At 40.6% G+C, this 15,057-nt stretch overlaps 1 protein-coding gene across 1 annotated transcript in view; it reads left to right on the forward strand.

Moving 5' to 3' along the window:
* Positions 1-15,057, forward strand: part of kcnh4b (potassium voltage-gated channel, subfamily H (eag-related), member 4b) — a 67,828-nt gene that overhangs the window by 25,058 nt on the left and 27,713 nt on the right. Inside the window, exons 2-4 of the mRNA XM_066664337.1 lie at positions 1,374-1,607; positions 4,158-4,289; positions 5,342-5,472. Coding sequence (XP_066520434.1) covers positions 1,374-1,607; positions 4,158-4,289; positions 5,342-5,472 — 497 coding nt within the window. The remainder of the gene's footprint in view (positions 1-1,373; positions 1,608-4,157; positions 4,290-5,341; positions 5,473-15,057) is intronic.

Genomic DNA, 15,057 nt, shown 5'->3' on the forward strand with positions numbered 1-15,057 from the left:
AGAGAGAGAGAGAGAGAAAGAGAGAGAGAGAGCGTACTTGTTGGAATAGTAATAGCTTTATTGTCTGAGTCTGTGGGTTACAGCTCTCTTTCCTCCACAAAGCCACCTCCTGCATACAAACACACACTCAAAGCCTCTGACTCTCAAAAACACATTACAGTTTATTTGGCTTCGTTATATTTCAGAATGACAGGAGCTAATTATCTGTGACAGAATGGCAGCTCAGATGGACGTGGACGTGGCTTAATTCTGTAAATAAAAGCAGGCTGGGCATGCTAATGTTTAAACGCTGGCAGAAACCAAAATGTGGGCTATTAATAGGGAAGAGTCATTTCTGAATGATTCATTTTTTTCACTGAATCTTTCAGTGAACTGATTCAACTTTAAGAATTTTCTATGGTGTAGTGCAGGGAGAATTTATGAAAATTCATTAAGGTCCAATTAGAGAACATTTTCTCAAGCCAAGGTCCAGAACATAATGTATAACCTGCTTATGATCAGTGCCATGTCCTGTTCACCGAAGTAGCCTCGTAGTTATAGCCACATTTTATGTATAAACAAATGAATGTCAAATCATTTCCACTTTCAATTACATTTCAACATATTTCATCACAGATTTATGAAAGATTATAAATAACAAATACTCAAAATAAAATGTCCTCTTCTCATTTCAAGTAAATTATCAAATAAAACGATGATTTTGAAAAAAACAAAATGCATATTTTAAATAAAGTCCCTAATGACATTTGCCCTTGCTGTTGACCTTACTGAAGTTCAATAACCAGCAATCTGATTGGCTCTTATTGCTGGAGGACGGGACTTTACTCGTTAACAGCAAGCTGATTGGCTCTTTATGCTGAAGAACAGAAATTGATCAGTAAACAGAATCCATGTTCAGAATTATGAGATTTTCAACCAGTATTTATAAAATTCCTTTATTTGTAATGTTTCGGGTTTTACCTCACACAACACTGTCGTCCCGAAAGTGTCCCAAAAGAGCTTTTATCAGATCCCTTGGGCTATCTTTATTGGCCCCAGGACAGTGGTGTTTGGAGCCCTGCCCTGTGTGTGTTACTCATTAGAGTCACAACACTCATCATAATGCACAGATTTCATTGGCTGAGCAGCTTCACGTGTAATACGTAGAAACACATGTGATTAGTCTGTGAGTTTCCTGGAGCACTAAAACTGAACTGTAATGACTAGAAGAGTCACACCACTTAAAACAAACACTCTGCTCAAAACTAAACAGCTCTCAATAGTTTTTCAGTTAAAGGTCCAGATATGGCAGGGTCCTATTCGTGACCATCTCTCTCTCTCTCTCTCTCTCTCTCTCTCTCTCTCTCTCTCTCTCTCTCTGTCTTTCCATACAGACAGCAATTTCTTGTTGGGGAACGCCCAGGGTCACCGAGGTTACCCCATCGTCTACTGCTCCGATGGCTTCTGTGAGCTCACAGGCTTCGTGAGGACAGAGGTGATGCAGAAAAACTGCAGCTGCCACTTTCTCTACGGTCCTGGCACCAGTGAACACGTGGCTCAGGGCATGGAGAAAGCACTGGAGGGCAAAGAGGAGTATCAGACCGAGGTCCAGTTCTATAAAAAAAATGGTAAACGTTATCCTTCATTGTTTTTTTCCCTCTGTAAACTATATTACTTTATACTGCATTAAAGAGCAATCCTTTTTTTCTTTACTTTACCACATGGTGAAACATTGCCATTATTCTGACATCTAGTGGACAGGAGGCATCAGATTTTAAACATGGCAGCCCCATATGGGGAAACCACTCTATGGAACATAACACGTTCATTCAAGGACTACAATGTAATTAGATTTGTGTGTGAGCAGGGCTTTACAGAAAATAATTAATCAATAATGTTTCCTACTCCACTATTGTAAACATACACCAGAAATAAGTAAATTATGCTCTATGGCTGTATAACTGAGTATGATCCAAATGAAATGTGCTCTGTGACCTTTGCACTGTATTGTACGCTCATGATAGAAGCTGAATGAAGAAACTAGCGGTGGGTGTGAAAAGTGAAGCCAGTATGAGTGGGTGCAGCCAAAGTAAAGCTGAAACCATTGTGAAACCTTTACTTCTTACATACTACACTCAAGACTACATATAAACCTTATGAGAATACCCACTGTGCACAGTAGACATTGTAATGAATATGGGACACGTTTCATCTTTCTGACCTTGCCTGTGGCAAACTGACATTACGCAGATGACGTTGTCTGTGTTTATGTACAGTAGAAGCTGAAACTAGCACAAGAGTACCCCAGATTTGCTGCTAATTAGGACTTTCCCCATGATAAAAGAACATTCTGCATTTGAAACAATGGAAAACCCTAGCCGACATGAATAAATGAACAAATCCCACTATTTTTTCTCAAATTTTTATTACAGTTTATAAATCTGCATAAATGCAAGTATAAAGTGAGCATCTAAAATGCAAGGGGTTTATAGAAGTAAGGAAAGAATAATGCTCATGGATTGTATTATCAGGATCTGGGGTCAAAATACTGAACACACATTTTCAAAACCACTTTTTATTACTGCTTTATTTCAGTCCCTGATAGGAGTATTTGGAATATGTTGGAACATTTCTGTGAGGATTCGTTAGCCTACAGCCAAAAGACTATTACTGAGGTTAGGTACTGACATTGAATAATTAAAATCATCAAAATAATTAAAAGTTTGGAATCACAAACACCACTCCAACTCATCCCAAAAGTTATGGATGGTTTTGTCCAACACTTTGCAGAGAACACGTTGCTGGGGCTTGCAACTGAGCATGGTGACACTGTTCATGTTTGGCTGTTTGTATAAAGGTTAGAGTAACAAATTTTCACGTTATAAGGGGTATCAATGTTTTGGATTACAAAACAAGAAAGTATGGGAAATGTTAGCATGACGTACACATGGGATATTAGCACTAAGCTAGTCTTTAGCGCTAGCATGAGCAGGATCTTGATGCTAATGCTAGGTTTACAAATAGAATTAGCAAGTTCATTGTGCTTTTTTGTTTATGGACACAAACATACAATGCCAACATCGTCTGTGAGTTTCAAGTGGTGTCTGTAACTGCAATAGTGAGTATATAGTGAGTAGGGAGTACACAGGGTTCTGGCAGAAATCCCCAGCCACCAACCAAAGCCCCACAGCCAACAACACACAGCACCAAGGGAAATGCCTCAGAGACCAAGATTAGCTCATGAACACCTCCACTGCCGACATGGTCTCACTCCTATTTGTGTTGTAGTCACATAAAATGGTAAAAAACTGTCATAGTGTATCATTATTAAACGTGACAGTATCAGGAATAATAGCTTCTGGTAAATTAACATAAAAATACAAAGTTCCATTAAAAAAAAAGAATTTATATATCATAGGTTGTCATTCATGTCTGACTAGATTTCACTAATAATAATAATATTATTAGTATTAATAATAATAATTACAACAATAACAATAATAATAATAATAGGCGGCACAGTGGTGCAGCAGGTAGTGTTGCAGTCACACAGCTACAGGGACCTGGAGGTTGTGGGTTTGATTCCCGCTCTGGGTGACTGTCTGTGAGGAGTGTGGTGTGTTCTCCATGTGTCTGCGTGGGTTTCCTCCGGGTGACTGTCTGTGAGGAGTGTGGTGTGTTCTCCCTGTGTCTGCGTGGGTTTCCTCCGGGTGACTGTCTGTGAGGAGTGTGGTGTGTTCTCCATGTGTCTGCGTGGGTTTCCTCCAGGTGCTCACGTTGGTAGGTGGATTGACGACTCAAAAGTGTCCGTAGGTGTGAGTGTGTGAGTGAATGTGTGTGTGTGTGTGAGTGTGGCCCTGTGAAGGACTGGCGCCCACTCCAGGGTGTGTTCCCACCTTGCGCCCAATGATTCCAGGTAGGCTCTGGACCCACCGCAACCCTGAACTGGATAAGGGTTACAGATAATGAATGAATGAATGATAATAATTTTTGCCAGTTTTAGGTTGGTGCTTCAGGAACCAAATCTTTGACAAATACTCAAAATAAATAAATAAATAAATAACAACTAATTAAGTGAATTAAAAACTTAATTACAGGGATATGTTTTTAATTTCACCAAAAATAATTGTTATTACATTTGTTTTATGATGCCCCTTTTTCTCTGTGTTGTGTTGCAGGAACCTCATTCTGGTGTCTTTTAGACATCGTCCCTATTAAGAATGAGAAAGGAGAGATGGTGCTTTTCCTGTTCTCCTTCAAAGACATCACAGACACACACGGGAAGGGTCAACACAGCAGTTTGAGAGATGGTACGGTCATCTGGAACCTCTACACAACCTGATCTCTAGGGCTTTGTTGACAATATAGGGTGAACTGGATTTGTTTTGGAGTGTGCACATTGCAATGAAGTTGGCTATGTTTTCAGTGAAATGAAGGCATTCATTCAACACTGTTGCTATTAATACAACACTGTATGCATTAGTGCAGCCCTATAGGGGGCAGATTTACTAAAATGGTGATGGTAATTGCCACAATTTGCATCAGTGGGGGTGGCCAATTTAGCTACTTCCATGCAAATGAACTTCTGAACATAAGCAACTTCATAATTAACGTATGATCTGTGAAATACAAACTGATTTACACCAAGAAAATCTTCTTTGTTCTGGTTCAAACTATTATACATAAAGTCAAAATAAACTAAATCTAGAGTCTTTGTTTTGGTAACCCAAAATAGTAAAGTGATGTATGATTATGACAAAATATTTCTCAGCACCAAAAACACATAGTATGGACTACAGAAGAATGTTCTTGGCCTTGCAAGAGAAAATTTGTGAAGTTGCAATGTATGATGGGATATTCAGGTTATTCTTTCAGCCAAGTGACGTAACCGGTGCTTTCTTGTTCTTTGGGGTGGAATGAGAACTAGGGGATCCAGGTGCATCCATTCTTGGCTTTGTGTTGCTGAATATTGAAACGTAACATGGAAGATGATGTCAAGAAAGACAAGAACATAAGAACACCCAAGAACACACATTAGGAAACAGTCCCACCTTTTAATAAAAAGAGCCACTGTTAAAACAGCAAATGGGAAAAGCCCTTTGTTGTCATGGAGATATCCACAGTAAATGAGCTGAATAAATATATTCATGATTCGTTATTTGAGCCAAATGTTTAGCTGTTAATTTTTGCCAAAATAAATATTATGAAATCTGACACTAGGTGTTCAGGCAGCAATGGAAGAGTTAATTTGGATTTTTGCTGTGCCAAAAAAAGGCTAAAAATGGAAGATGAAAAAAGCACATGGCAACACACCTGGATTTTTCTTATAAGACAGATAACTGCTTTCTTTTGTTGTATGCAGATGAGAAGAGACTGAGCAGAAAGAGTGGGAGTTCTCGTCTCACAGAGGCTCGACGGAGAGGACGCACCGTACTCTGCCACATCACCAGCCAGTTCTCCCGTGGGGGCAAGAATGAGGTCAACCTGGGAGGGGTCAGTACACTGTTGTACTCATGAATACTCAAAGCTAATTACTGGTTATGCATTACTAATTACACGTAAACACTCAAAGCTAAGTCAACATCCAACACAAGAGGAAAAATCAATATAATAATATTTCAAATTATGTTGAATACCTTTGACTTTTTTTCCATGAATGTGTGAAATTCAAATGGCAGCATTCAACTGACTCTTAATTTGCTCTATCATAACAAAAGCATAATTGTCATCATTCTAGAGTAGGAGGTCTCTCCCTCTAAGCCATGTCTTAGCCCATTGCTTACAAATGCTACATTTGTTCGCTAGCATGATAGAATTTAGTAGTTAGTGTTCTCCTTCAAGTGTATTAAACTAAAGGGTCATTGTGTTAGCAACAATATAAAAAGAAGTGGTGGTGTCTGGCTTCACACATCTTGAATGAAACCTGCTAGTCTCGATCTTTTTGTGATTGTGTAAGAGCTAGCTAGCTAGCTAATGGAATGACTAAAATTGAGAAGAAAGCTGGGTAGATAAAAAAAACGAACTGAATTTTATTTCTATTTTTTTGGTCAAATCCCAGAAGCGAATTGTCAACAATAGGCAAATATCTGTAAAAGTCTTTAGCTTATATGCTAGCCAAGACTTTAGCAGTTTGCTGACATATGCTCAGCAAAACTGACTTAACTGGCTGATCAAGTTTGTCTTTTTTGTTGTATAAAATGTTTGTGAACTCTCCAGTCTGGGCACACTCATCTTTGCTCTGTATCCAGTCATTTAGCAGATGTTCTTTCTGAAAAACTGGCTTACATTTCATTTGCTGCAGCAATTTTGTTTAAGTGGGGGGCTGATGGGCAGAACAGCTGCATGACTTGAAGTCATGTGATGAAGTGTACAAACGCTAATCAATGTCCTAAATCACTAGAGGCAACACACAGCTGGCCGTCAGATATAGATATTGAAAGTTAATATTGGGAGGAATCACTGGGAAGCTTTGTGTCATGTATGTTACGGCATAAGGGTGCAATATTAAGATTTTTTTTTTGGCAGACCATGAGCTTTTATAGTCTAATTAGCACATTTTGGCAAACAAAGGTTAGGGTATAGACTCTTCTTAGTGAACAATTGGTTTGTTATTGCAACATACATCAGGTATGTACCCAGCCTCATATTGCCTTCTGTTGGTTTGTTGACTAAATTTACAGTACATTTAGAAGGTCCAATTTTTGGCACTGCTTTCAGGTTTTAGCTCAATCACAAGTAGGTAAAAACAGATTCAGGCATCAAACAGTTAAACTACACAGAAGGCTAAAATACCAGAATGCCCCAGAACCATAATATAAAAGCAATTGTTATATTAAATAGCAAGTTCTCCTAATGGCCAAGTATCCTCTTGTTATTTAAAATCCAGTGTTGAGCTTTGTGGAGCTGCTAGTGAGCAATGAAGATTTAAAAGGCATGTGAGTGAGATTCCAGTGCTATGAAGAAGCTTTCTCAATGTTAAATAATGGTATACAACTGCCATTCACCACATTTTTAAATAATTATTTTTTTTTGCCAGGTATCATAAGTAAATGACCATATATTTATTGCCACAATATGAATTAATTGTATTAGTCATGAATATACCCAATACGTAATCAATAAACAGCCATAGACTGCATCAAATATTGATTGTTTATAAAACTACATTTTTTAGGTGACATGGTGGCACTACAGGTAGTGCTGCTATCGCACAGGGTACTGGGATTGTGAGTTCAATCCCCACCTCGGGTCACTATCTGTGAGGAGTATGGTGTGGTCTCCCCCGTGTCTGCATTGGTTTCCTCTGGGCATTTGAGTGTCTGGTGCTAGCTGTGGACAAGTGCTCTGTCCAATATGTGGTCTTACCTTACGCCCAATGATTCTCAGTAGACTCCAGACCCACCACAACCCTGAACATAGTGAAGCGGTTACAGAAAATGAATGAATCTATTTATAGAAGAGAATGAATCAGTGTAAAATGAGATAACCTGTGAAAATGTGGGTATTCCCTTTTGGAATTTAGTTGAGCTTACTATGCTTAACTTATGACCATGTTTTGACCATGTACAGAAGCATTAGCCTCAAAAGAGAGAGGTCGCTCTGCAGCAGAGTTGGCTTCTAGTTAATTGCCATTTGCATTAATTACTGATTAGTCCTATTCCCTTGGTGACGTCTGCACTACATTGTATTAAACAATACATTTATCATAATCCTTTTTACTGAGCCTCTGTGGTTGCTTATCAACAAAAAGGGCACATTGGTAAAAGCCAACAAAAACACTAATTACTCCATTCAACCCAAATTTCACAGCAGAAGATCCCTTTGTGCATCCAAGCCCCAAGTTGGCCAAGGGGGATGCTGTAGTGGCAGCTGTTGCTGGGAGACATGTCGTGGTTGCTATGGCGTTAGGGCAGGGGGGCAATAGCAGGATGCCATTTTTGGACAAGGCCAAGTGCACTCCAAATCTTCTGTAATAAGTCCTTAGCGATTTTGGTTCAAGATGACTGCCTCAGTATCATCAATGCCCCATACACCAAACTGTTCTTCACAGCTGTTTGAAAATGCTCAGTAAGAGGGAATGAATGTGAGATTATAGCTTTGGTAAAAAAATGTATTATCTACTTAATATTAGTGTTCATTATTAGACTTGGCAAAAGTTGCATAAGCCAATAATGCAACTACTCACAACAGGAAATTTACACTGGGGGTGTACTTTGATCAGTGTGTGTGTGTGTGTGTGCGCGCGCGCTCTGGCTGTCAGACAGATGCAGGGAGTGTTTTATTTATCATTATTATTTTGGTTGGTTGGTTGATTGGTTTAACTTCACATTTTGCATACTTTTAAAGGGTGCTGTGATCGAGGAAACTTGAGGAATGCTGATCTAGACATTTGCATTGCGTTGCTCTGTGAAACAGTCAGGGCCAAGGTGTCCATTTTAGTGTGTGTAGCAAACATTGCCACTAATTCACCAACAACAAACACTAAAATATATAAATTAGTTTTTTTTTAAACAAAAAACAGCTAAATATATAGCATCTCAGTTCAGAACAGATGGAATACCAGTCTACCTGGGCGTAGACTGATGCCACCCTCCCTGAACGCGCAACTCCCGGGGCGCGTACACCTAAACCCCCCAGGAGCTGGCACAGGAGAGGGCACGGAAAACAAGGCAACGAACCAACGGGAGACAAGACCCGTTCGATTCACGCTGGAGTAATCACTCGATACATGAGTCGACTCCTCTTGAAGGGGATAAGGGACCACGCCGGACATGAGCTGGAGCCGGCTACTCCATTCCGAAGCCGCCTTTAAAACACACCCCACAGGATCTTTGGGACCTGTCTGGAAAGCGTCCGGCGAATAGCACACCTCGCAAAAGGATTGTCTGTCAGCTGCGTCCTTACTACGGTCGGACATTCTGTCATGGACTCGCGGAGGGCGGACTGACGGATGCGGACACACTCGCTAAAACGAAAAAATAACAAAACAAAGAGACTTTTACAGAAGGAAAACAAACAGGGAACCAAGCAGGATAAATTAGACACGGGGAGCTAAACAGGGCAAACGGGAAAGACAGACTAAAGAACGAAGCAACGACAGAGGAAATGAAACGACAACGTGGAAAACAATAACGAATAAACTCACATACATACATACATACATACATACATACATACATACATACATACATACATACATACATACATACATACATACATACATACATACATACATACATACATACATACATACATACATACATACATACATACATACATACATACATACATACATACATACATACATACATACATACATACATACATACATGAATGAATGAATGAATGAATGAATGAATGAATGAATGAATGATAACATATACCGAAACAGTACAAAGGAGAAATGTCCGACAAACAGGAGAGACACAAGGGAACTTAAATACAAGACACAGACAAGATACACCTGGAATAGATAATGAGAGGGCAGGGTAACAAACGAGACACAGACGAGGAGGCGGAACAAAGGCGGGACTATGGTAACAACAAACAGAGCCATGTGCTGAGAGAGCACATGGCCGGGAAAACAGACATGACAGGGCGAGGGCGTGACACTACCTCATGTTTATGTACCATTTTATATAAATGTTGGTGCTTACACATGGCTACATATAGCACTTCCTCTGCTTCCTCCATTTTGTACAAATCACCACCCTTTCGAGACACCAGCCAAAGCAGCAGTGCTATTGGTCAAAGATCTCAATTCACACATCAAAAAGTAAAGTTTCACGCTCAAAAAATAATTGCTCCTAATGTCCGTGACACAAATTTGCTTGTCACTGCAAATGTAATTAAAATGAATGGGATTTGCTCAGTGAAATCAGTGGCTTCACACTAATTTCTGGATCCAATTAATAATGTTTTTCAGTCTAATAAACTTGATTATGTGGTTTCCCACTCTGTAGGACAAGCTGTTATCCATAATCATTAATAAAAGTGCACAGTGGTACTAGGTGTGGTATAGGTTTATTTATTTTTTAGCATTCCCTTCTCAGCTTCAGTACAAAACCCTGGATAAATCTCTATTCCACAATTCAACACTGGTGATATTTCATCTCCCAGCACATTACCGCTGAGCTCCAATCAGCTGGACCGACAGTGACCTTTTGACCCAGGTAGTGTCTGTGAAGCATGACTGTGTTATTGCTACATACTCTTTTGACCCAAATCAGCCTCTAGGGGGCACGCCCCTGTGCTTTATCAGGGGCACCCTGTTCCTCTAAACCCTGGGGCCACTGGGCCCGTTCCAGGCCAGCACACCTGCTTCCTCTCCGGTCCATGCCTGTGCCGCCTCCCCCTCGTCTGGACACCACCGCAGTCCCTTCCCATTCCACCTGCAAACAGATGGAACTGTTTACAGCCCGTCTGCCACCCACACAAGCTCCAACACTATTCCACATGCCTCTGTCCTTCACTTCACAGGAAGCACATTTGTTTTCATACAAGGAATGGCTACAAACAAACAACACAGCACAGGTCATTGTAAATTCTTATACAAGATGTTAGTGAGATACAAAACAGTGAGAAATATTGCAGGCCAAACAAACCAAAATATAATTGGGAACGGGAGAGTATGAATATTTCCATGCATGTTTCAGTCAACTGAAAATCGCTGGATGCATTCCACATTCTGGCTGAAGTCCATCTTTGGTCAGGAGTTAAAGAGAGAAGAACTGCCCACTCTATCTCCGTGTCACTGGGTGGATAGGATGACCCTTGGTGTCCTCCTCCAAGTGTGTTGAGCCCTAGTGCAAAGTTACATGTTGGAGGAAACTTTAGCTTTCCAGCCAATTTCATTTCACAATCTAGAGCTCTCCTAGCCTCACACAATGCTACAGTGTAAACTGATAACTGCATGTCCCAGTCCTAATGTGTTCTACTCAAAATAGCTCAAACCAAATACAATAAAATGTGCCCTTACGATAATAACCAAGACTCAAAATGCTTTAAAATATTACAGCTATATTAAAAAACAACAGCAGGTATTTTATCTCCCTCACTGTGGTGGATAACAAGTTATGAAAAGCATTCATCCGTGCCAGATGCCACCCTGAATGAGACAACAAACGTCAACAAAAACAATAATTGCACGGAAGTGGCCACAAGAAATAAATCATCACTGCAAAAAAAGGCAGTGACTTTCAACTCAAGACACTAATAAACATGATTGCAGCAGCACTGTATAATTACAGGTTATTCAAATATGGGTTGAAAAGCTTGTCATGCATAAGGTCAGCACTATGGCAGATCAGTGGCCTGTGACTTCCAATCATTTCCTATTGCAGAGGCCTGTTCTAGATTTGTTTGTGTAGTTGTCAGCAGTACTCTGTGCCCTTTGACCGAATGCAAAGCACAAGGAATCTGTGGTATGCTTGGATGGACCTAAAATAACGTGCAGTGGTTGTCTATAAGATACTGATCCGTACTGTATTAGAAGGTCATCTGTGGAGAGTCGTTCAGCTGATGCTCATCATACTTTGTTTGCTCTATTTCACTCTGTTCTTCAATGGTCAGAACCCCCACAGAGCAGGTATGATTTGACTGGTGGATCATCATCCTCACTACAGTGACACTGACATGGTAGTGGTGTGTTACTGCTACTGGAACAGGCAAAAGCAGTGTTGCTGGAGGTTTATGAATAAATGTGTGCATGCACTGTCCACTCTATTAGACACTGTTAACTTGTTTAGTCCACCTTATAGATGTCAGAGACAGTATCCCTTTTGTTGCTGCACAGTTTGTGTTGGTCGTCCTCAAATCCTTCATCAGAGGATACAGTGGGTTCTCAGTCCAGCAGTGACACATAATGCTTTAAAAACTTCATCTATGTATATTCCATTAATTACAATGTACTCAATTTTAAGTCTGTATTTCATTCGTTCATTGTCAGTAACCGCTTATCCAATTCAGGGTCGCGGTGGGTCCCTACCCGGAGTCACTGGGCGCAAGGCAGGAACACACCCTGGAGGGGGCGCCAGTCCTTCACAGGGTGACAAACACTCATACATTCACTCACGCACTCACATCTATGGAGACTTTTGAGTCACTAATCCATCTACCAATGTGTGTCTTTTGGACCGTGGGAGGAAACCGGAGCACACCACCCTCCTCACAGACAGTCACCCGGAGGAAACCCACGCAGACACAGGGAGAACACACCAAACTCCTCACAGACAGTCACCCGGAGGAAACCCACGCAGACACAGAGAGAACACACCACACTCCTCACAGACAGTCACCTGTAGGAAACCCACGCAAACACAGGGAGAACACACCACACTCCTCACAGACAGTCACTCGGAGGAAACCCACACAGACACTGAGAGAACACACCACACTCCTCACAGACAGTCACCCGGAGCGGGACTCAAACCCACAACCTCCAGGTCCCTGGAGCTGTGTTACTGCGACACTACCTGTTGCACCACTTTGCCGCCCATGCCTGCATTTGATAATATATAAGATAGTCCATTTGCATAAAGAGGAAGTTCAAAGTAAAAAACAAGTATGAACACAAATTAGAGAAAATAGGACTCCTAACCATCGTGCAAGTCCTTGTATTCATCTTTATTAGAGAGGAGAAAATCAAACTCCACTCTCTTCAGATCTAACTAAATCCAAAACTATGGGTCTGAAAGGATTTGGAGCCACCAAGAAGCCCTTGCTGACATAAATTAATGAACACAAATGAAGAAATCAAATACAGAAGCTTTGGGTTTTCTCGGAACAATGGCCTTTCTGCTGCTGAGCCCACACCCCAACATATCTGACTGTGTTTTCCAATAGGTGAGAATTAGAAATTGCAACCAAGAAGTAAAACTCAACCATGGAGGAGTGGAGCAATGTTAATAGATGTCTTCAAATAGTTGAAAGCACGTTCTTTTATATGTTTTAGATATACATGAGAGAAAGAGAGAGAGAGAGAGAAAATGAGAGAGAGAGAGAGAGAGAGAGAGAGAGAGAGCTTGATTTCTTGACAGAAGGCAAAAATGAAGAGAGTAGTGATGGCAGGAATGTCAGACAAGAGTATAGAGGGAATGCTTGGTTCTTAGACAGCAGGCAAGAATGAAGGGAGTAGGGATGGCAGGAAAGCCAGAGAAAGAGAGAGAGAGGGAATGTGTAATGTGTGAAAGCATAAAAGTTAAATGAGCTGCCAGAATTGGCTTAAGCCAGAGCTTTTAGTAAGGAGGGATATGGGGTGGGTAGGGAGAGGGGGTGAAGCTTTTGGAGAATGAATCTTTTTTTATCCATGAACCTGGCTGAGTGCAGGATGGATGGATGGTAGAGAAAGTAAAGGTAATAGAGCGCTCTGTCACTGCTTTGTGTGCTGTGGGGAATGACGGAGGAGGATGGAGGAGGACGGAGGGGTGGAAGCGCCTGCCCGCCAGCCTTAGAAAAGAAGACAGGAATAGATTTTACACAGGCTCTGCGGGGGAGGCTATACTAGATTTGGGCAACTGGGTTTCTGATAGACGACTCTACATTATCCCCATCATCATTATCATCATCATCATCCTCATTGCCTTATCCATTCAATCCATTTCAGGGTCATAGTTATATTCATCCTGATGTAATTATGTAAAAACAAATAAAGAATGTTTGCACTTTGACACATTGAATGCTGAAATTAGCGTTCGATATGAATTTGCTGTTCCACCTTAAATGGCATAGCTTGTGCAAGCAGTGGATTGTACCTGCTGTACCATTTAAGGTTTAACAGAAATGTAAAAAGAAGCTGAGGACTACTGTCTCAGACTGTACGTCCTTAAGGTGGACCAACAGGTAGGTGTGTCTAATAGAGTGGACACTTTTTAAAAACTCAAGCAGCACTGCTGTATCTGATCCACTTATACACACACTAACACACCAGCGCCACATCAGTGTCACTGCAGTGCTGAGAATGACCCACCAAATAACAGTTGTTCTGTGGTGGTCCCGTGACAATCCTGAAAGGTTAAGAGGGGGGTTAATGGTATGCAGAGCAACAGAGAGACAACAATCTGTAATTATAGAAATTACATAAATAAAAAAAAGTGCACACATACAGTAAATGGAGCTGGTAAAATGGGTAAAATGGGAGTGTATAAAATGTTATTTTAATGTTATGGTTGATCTGTGTGTTTTGAAGTGCATGTTTTGCTAGCATAACTTGTTTAGCATTCTAGCATAGCCGCTTATCTGCTTCCTGAAGCTATTGTGTGCACTTCTAACAAGAACAGGATTATCAAATAATGTCAGTAATTATAATTATTAGTCAATAGGAATTAGTTAATAATTCATTGGTGATAGAAACCCCCCCTTTCATACAAATGAGAACTGAAGAACAGCAATATTTTTCCCTCTTTTTTTTTCAAATGAGTTTCTGGCTTTCTTGTCGTTCACTTTAGTTTACCAATTTCTTCGATGTGCCTCTCATGTTAGATTTTGCTGGTTATTGATCGCTAACGCTAACTCCAATCCCTAAGCAACTGAGATTCAAAGGTCTTGCAGCGCTGATGGAATTACCACCTAAGAAACTGATACAAAAAACAGATGTACAGTCCCCTATCGATTGAAAATGGGAGCCTATAGCTGGTTATTATCATAGAAATCAGATTTTAGAGTAGGAAACCTCTTCACCCTGTGTTTTTCTCAGTAACGGCCCCTTTTTGTCCTCTGGGTTTTTCCGTTGTCCTGTGTGCCTATGTTCTTTCCCACTAGCTTGATGGTAGGTTCTCCTTTAGAGAACAGTAGCAAGTATTGAGGACCAGCTTCTTCAAGGTCGTCCTCAAAGTCATCTTATCCTTGCCGTGAATCTGCATACATGAAAATGCATGCTGCTGTGCATTGCACATTTTTCTCCCCAAATTTTGTTCCTGACAAAACATCCAGGTTTTCCATGTGTTCCATAATTCATAGTTCTATTAATGCTGCTATATATATTAGTTTTGTGTGTAGCACCTTAAGGACTATGAATCATAGTTCTCTTAAAGGTGCTTTACGTAATATATATTTTTGTTATTATGACACTTTTAAGAGAAC

The sequence above is a fragment of the Hoplias malabaricus genome, chromosome 3 (genome assembly GCF_029633855.1).
Source record: "Hoplias malabaricus isolate fHopMal1 chromosome 3, fHopMal1.hap1, whole genome shotgun sequence".
In the NCBI taxonomy this organism is placed as follows: Eukaryota; Metazoa; Chordata; class Actinopteri; order Characiformes; family Erythrinidae; genus Hoplias; species Hoplias malabaricus.